We start from the raw sequence: 6,942 nt of genomic DNA on the forward strand, positions 1-6,942 counted from the left end.
CTGGACTACTGCCTAGTCACACCTGGACTACTGCCTAGTCACACCTGGACTACTGCCTAGTCATATGGTTTCACAGAGGGCATTAGATATATTACAGTTGGCCCAGAACAGAGCAGTACGGGCCATTAACTCTTTTCCCTCTGAAATCGAATTAACGTAATACAAAAATATCCGTCGATATCCGTCGATATGGCCCTTCCGCATCTGCGGTGAAAAGCTGCCTTGACAGGAACTAATGGGATCCATAATAAACCCCAGGAAGAGTAGCTGCTGCCTTGGCAGGAACTAATGGGGATCCATAATAAACCCCAGGAAGAGTAGCTGCTGCCTTGACAGGAACTAATGGGGATCCATAATAAACCCCAGGAAGAGTAGCTGCTGCCTTGGCAGGAACTAATGGGGATCCATAATAAACCCCAGGAAGAGTAGCTGCTGCCTTGACAGGAACTAATGGGATCCATAATAAACCCCAGGAAGAGTAGCTGCTGCCTTGACAGGAACTAATGGGGATCCATAATAAACCCCAGGAAGAGTAGCTGCTGCCTTGGCAGGAACTAATGGGGATCCATAATAAACCCCAGGAAGAGTAGCTGCTGCCTTGACAGAAACTAATGGAGATACGTAATATATGATACTGAAGTCATTTAAACATCTCTCTCTCACTCTCTCTCTGTCTTTCTTTCTCTGTCTCTCTCTCTGTCTTTCTCTCTCTTTCTCTCTCTTTCTCTCTCTGTCTCTCTCTCTCTCTCTCTCTGTCTCTCTGTCGCTCTGTCTCTCTCTCTGTCTCTCTGTCTCTCTGTCTCTCTGTCTCTCTCTGTCTCCAGTCTCTGCAGCAGCAGTTGGAGGTGATTAACGGCCATGATGAGCTGCTGGCTGACATAGTCAACCTGTGTGTTGATTACTATGAGAACAGGATGTACCTGACCCCCAACGAGAAACACATGCTGCTCAAGGTACGCTATCGTCTGGCTGGCATGCTGGGCCGCTTTCCAAACGGCTCCCTATTCCCTATATAGTGCACTACTTATGACCAGGGCCTATAGGGAATAGGGTGCCATTTGGTATATTGGATAACATCATTTAATTTTATCTTCAATGTGTCTGTACCTGTCTGTTACCTCTAGGTGATGGGGTTTAGTCTGTACCTGTCTGTTACCTCTAGGTGATGGGGTTTGGTCTGTACCTGTCTGTTACCTCTAGGTGATGGGGTTAGGTCTGTACCTGTCTGTTACCTCTAGGTGATGGGGTTTAGTCTGTACCTGCCTGTTACCTCTAGGTGATGGGGTTAGGACTGTACCTGTCTGTTACCTCTAGGTGATGGGGTTTGGTCTGTACCTGTCTGTTATCTCTAGGTGATGGGGTTTAGTCTGTACCTGCCTGTTACCTCTAGGTGATGGGGTTAGGTCTGTACCTGTCTGTTACCTCTAGGTGATGGGGTTAGGTCTGTACCTGTCTCTTATCTCTAGGTGATGGGGTTAGGTCTGTACCTGTCTGTTACCTCTAGGTGATGGGGTTTGGTCTGTACCTGTCTCTTACCTCTAGGTGATGGGGTTAGGTCTGTACCTGTCTGTTACCTCTAGGTGATGGGGTTTGGTCTGTACCTGTCTGTTACCTCTAGGTGATGGGGTTTGGTCTGTACCTGTCTCTTACCTCTAGGTGATGGGGTTAGGTCTGTACCTGTCTGTTACCTCTAGGTGATGGGGTTTGGTCTGTACCTGTCTGTTATCTCTAGGTGATGGGGTTTGGTCTGTACCTGATGGATGGCAGTAACAGCAACATCTACAAAATGGACGCCAAGAAGAGGATCAACCTGATCAAGATTGACAAGTTCTTCAAGGTGATAGTTTGAGACATGTTGATGATGCTGTATGTGTGTGGGTGTTTATCGTTTTGCAGAATTGTACGTTCTCTAAAATAAAAGTTTAATGTTGAGACTGGGATGGTCTGAAATGGCTCTGACTAACTGACTGGTCTTCATGTATCTGAAATGGCTCTGACTAACTGACTGGTCTTCATGTATCTGAAATGGCTCTGACTAACTGACTGGTCTTCATGTATCTGAAATGGCTCTGACTAACTGACTGGTCTTCATGTATCTGTCCCCAACAGCAACTGCAGGTGGTGCCTCTGTTTGGTGACATGCAGATTGAGCTGTCCAGGTACATCAAGACCAGCGCACACTTTGAAGAGAACAAGAACAGGTGAGGCCTAACCCTAACCCTAACCCCTAACCCCTACCCCTAACCCTAACCCCTAACCCCTAACCCTAACCCCTAACCCTAACCCTAACCCCTAACCCCTAACCCTAACCCTAACCCCTAACCCTAACCCTAACCCTAAGAGAACAAGAACAGGTGAGGCCTAACCCTAACCCCAACCCTAACCCCTAACCCTAACCCTAAGAGAACAAGAACAGGTGAGGCCTAACCCTAACCCCTAACCCCAACCCTAACCGCTAACCCTAACCCTAAGAGAACAAGAACAGGTGAGGCCTAACCCTAACCCTAACCCTGACCCTGACCCTAACCCTAACCCCTAACCCTAACCCTAACCCTAACCCCTGACCCTGACCCTAACCCTGACCCTAACCCTAACCCTTATCCCTAACCCTTATCCCTCTATTCCTCTACCTCATCTCTCCTCTCTCTTCTCCATCCACCTCCTCTCATCTCTCTTCTCTATTTCTTTCTCTCCTCTCTCGATCCTCATCTCTTCTCTCTCTCTCCTCTCTTTATCCTCATCTCTTCTCTCTCACTCCTCATCTCTTCTCTCTTGCTTCTCTCCTCTCTCCATTCTCATCTCTCTTCTCATCTTTCTCCTCTCTCTTCTCCATCCACCCCGTCTCATCTCTCTCTCCTCCCCGTTCACAGGTGGTCATGTACCTCAACAGGCAGCAGTCCTCAGTATAATATCTGTGAGCAGATGGTTCAGATCAGGGAAGACCACATGAGGTTCATCTCTGAGCTGGCTCGCTACAGTAACAGTGAGGTGAGCACCTAGCAACACACCTAGTCCTGTCTCAATCTCTACACCAAACACACCTAGTCCTGTCTCAATCTCTCCACCAAACACACCTAGTCCTGTCTCAATCTCTCCACCAAACACACCTAGTCCTGTCTCAATCTCTACACCAAACACACCTAGTCCTGTCTCAGTCTCTACACCAAACACACCTAGTCCCGTCTCAATCTCTACACCAACCACAATTAACACACCTAGTCCTGTCTCAATCTCTACACCAAACACACCTAGTCCTGTCTCAATCTCTCCACCAAACACAACAAACACACCTAGTCCTGTCTCATTCTCTCCACCAAACACACCTAGTCCTGTCTCAATCTCTACACCAAACACATCTAGTCCCGTCTCAATCTCTACACCAACCACAACTAACACACCTAGTCCTGTCTCAATCTCTACACCAAACACACCTAGTCCTGTCTCAGTCTCTACACCAAACACAACTAACACACCTAGTCCTGTCTCAGTCTCTACACCAAACACACCTAGTCCTGTCTCAATCTCTACACCAACCACAACTAACACACCTAGTCCTGTCTCAATCTCTACACCAAACACACCTAGTCCTGTCTCATTCTCTCCACCAAACACACCTAGTCCTGTCTCAATCTCTACACCAAACACGCCTAGTCCTGTCTCTGTCTCTACACCAAACACAACTAACACACCTAGTCCTGTCTCAATCTCTACACCAAACACACCGAGTCCTGTCTCAATCTCTACACCAAACACACCTAGTCCTGTCTCAATCTCTACACCAAACACACCTAGTCCTGTCTCTGTCTCTACACCAAACACACCTAGTCCTGTCTCAATCTCTACACCAAACACGCCTAGTCCTGTCTCAATCTCTACACCAAACACACTTAGTCCTGTCTCAATCTCTACACCAAACACACCTAGTCCTGTCTCAATCTCTACACCAAACACACCTGGTCCTGTCTCAATCTCTACACCAAACACGCCTAGTCCTGTCTCTGTCTCTACACCAAACACACCTAGTCCTGTCTCAATCTCTACACCAAACACGCCTAGTCCTGTCTCTGTCTCTACACTAAACACACCTAGTCCTGTCTCTGTCTCTACACCAAACACACCTAGTCCTGTCTCAATCTCTACACCAAACACACCTAGTCCTGTCTCAATCTCTACACCAAACACACCTGGTCCTGTCTCAATCTCTACACCAAACACACCTAGTCCTGTCTCTGTCTCTACACCAAACACACCTAGTCCTGTCTCAATCTCTACACCAAACACGCCTAGTCCTGTCTCTGTCTCTACACTAAACACACCTAGTCCTGTCTCTGTCTCTACACCAAACACACCTAGTCCTGTCTCAATCTCTACACCAAACACACCTAGTCCTGTCTCTGTCTCTACACCAAACACACCTAGTCCTGTCTCAATCTCTACACCAAACACGTCTAGTCCTGTCTCTGTCTCTACACCAAACACACCTAGTCCTGTCTCAATCTCTACACCAAACACGCCTAGTCCTGTCTCAGTCTCTACACCAAACACGCCTAGTCCTGTCTCAGTCTCTACACCAAACACACCTAGTCCTGTCTCTGTCTCTACACCAAACACACCTAGTCCTGTCTCAATCTCTCCACCAAACACAACTGGTCCTGTCTCAATCTCTCCACCAAACACAACTGGTCCTGTCTCAGTCTCTACACCAAACACACCTAGTCCTGTCTCAATCTCCCCACCAAACACACCGAGTCCTGTCTCAATCTCTCCACCAAACACACCTAGTCCTGTCTCAATCTCTACACCAAACACACCTAGTCCTGTCTCAATCTCCCCACCAAACACACCGAGTCCTGTCTCAATCTCTACACCAAACACACCTAGTCCGGTCTCAATCTCTACACCAAACACAACTACCACAACTAACAACTGAAGTTAGTGAGGTAAGAGTCTCCAGCTTCAGTGATTTTTGCAGTTAGTTCCAGTCATTGGCAGCAGAGACCTGGAAGGAAAGACAACCAAAAGAAGGATTGGCTTTGGGGATGACCAGTGAGATATACCTGCTGGAGAGCGTGCTACGAGTGGGTGCTGCTATGGTGACCAGTGAGATATACCTGCTGGAGAGCGTGCTACGAGTGGGTGCTGCTATGGTGACCAGTGAGATATACCTGCTGGAGAGCGTGCTGCAGTGGGTGCTGCTCTGGTGGCCAGTGAGCTGAGATAAGGCGGGCCTTTACCTTGCAGAGACTTGTAGTTGACCTGGAGCCAGTGGGTTTGGCGACGAGTATGAAGCGAGGGCCAGCCAACGAGAGCATACAGGTCGCAGTGGTGGGTAGTATATGGGAATTTGGTGACAAAACGGATGGCACTGTGATAGACTGCATCCAGTTTGGAGAGTAGAGTGTTGGAGGCTATTTTATAAATGACATCACCGAAGTCAAGGATCGGTAGGATGGTCAGTTTTACGAAGGCATGTTTGGCAGCATGAGTGAAGGATCCTTTGTTGCGAAATAGGAAGCCAATTCTAGATTTAATTTTGGATTGGAGATGTTTAATGTGAGTCTGGAAGGAGAGTTTACAGTCTAACCAGACACCTAGGTATTTGTAGTTGTCTACATACAGTGGGGCAAAAAAGTATTTACTCAGCCACCAATTGTGCAAGTTCTCCCACTTAAAAAGATGAGAGAGGCCTGTAATTTTCATAGGTACACTTCAACTATGACAGACAAAATGAGAAGAAAACATCCAGAAAATCACATTGTAGGATTTTTATTTACAAAAAAAATATCAATTTAAAGTTTTAATAAGTTTTCTTGTTTTTCAATCAACCAACAAAACATTCACAGATGTGACAGGCTTAAAAAATAAAATAAAAAAAGTTTAAAAGTAATAATACATTTGAAAAAATATATATATATTAAAGAAGAGAAAAATAAACATTTTTTTATTATTTTTCTTTTTTCTCCCTTGGTGCATATATATACATACTATATACACATACTATATATATATATATATAACTATATACATACTATATATACATACTATATATATATATATATAACTATATACATACTATATATATATATATATAACTATATACATACTATATATATATATATATATATATATAACTATATACATACTATACTATATATATATATATAACTATATACATAATTTATATATATATATATATATATATATATAACTATATACATACTATATATATATATATAACTATATACATACCATATATATATATATAACTATATACATACTTATACTATATATATATATATATAACTATATATTAATATCATATATATATATATAACTATATACATACTATACTCATATATATATATATATATTATATACATACTATATATATATTATATATACTATATACATACTATATATATATATAACTATATATATATATTATATATATATAACTATATACATACTATATATATATATATTATACATATATATATATATATATATATATAACTATATACATACTCATATATATATATAACTATAGATAGATATATATATATAAAGAGATGAGAGATATATATATATATACTATATACATACTATATATATATACTATATATACATATATATAACTATATACTATATATATATACTATATATACATATATATAACTATACACATACTATATATATATATACTATATATACATATATATAACTATACACATACTATATATATATATATAACTATATACATACTATATATATATATATATAACTATATACATACTATATATATATACTATATATACATATATATAACTATACATATACTATATATATATACCTATATATACATATATATAACTATACACATACTATATATATATATATTAACTATATACATACTATATATATATATATATAACTATATACATA

General features: G+C 41.5%; 1 protein-coding gene across 1 annotated transcript; it reads left to right on the top strand.

Moving 5' to 3' along the window:
• Window positions 1–824: 824 nt before the first annotated feature.
• LOC124029823 (cytoplasmic FMR1-interacting protein 1 homolog) lies at window positions 825–5,339 on the top strand (the record flags this gene model as incomplete). Its single annotated transcript, XM_046341403.1, has 5 exons — window positions 825–953; window positions 1,733–1,837; window positions 2,110–2,201; window positions 2,871–2,988; window positions 4,973–5,339. Coding segments are annotated over 5 exons (522 nt in total), but the record flags the coding sequence as incomplete, so codon positions are not given.
• Between the last annotated feature and the right edge of the window lie 1,603 nt (window positions 5,340–6,942).

This window comes from Oncorhynchus gorbuscha, unplaced genomic scaffold (assembly GCF_021184085.1).
Source record: "Oncorhynchus gorbuscha isolate QuinsamMale2020 ecotype Even-year unplaced genomic scaffold, OgorEven_v1.0 Un_scaffold_7814, whole genome shotgun sequence".
In the NCBI taxonomy this organism is placed as follows: Eukaryota; Metazoa; Chordata; class Actinopteri; order Salmoniformes; family Salmonidae; genus Oncorhynchus; species Oncorhynchus gorbuscha.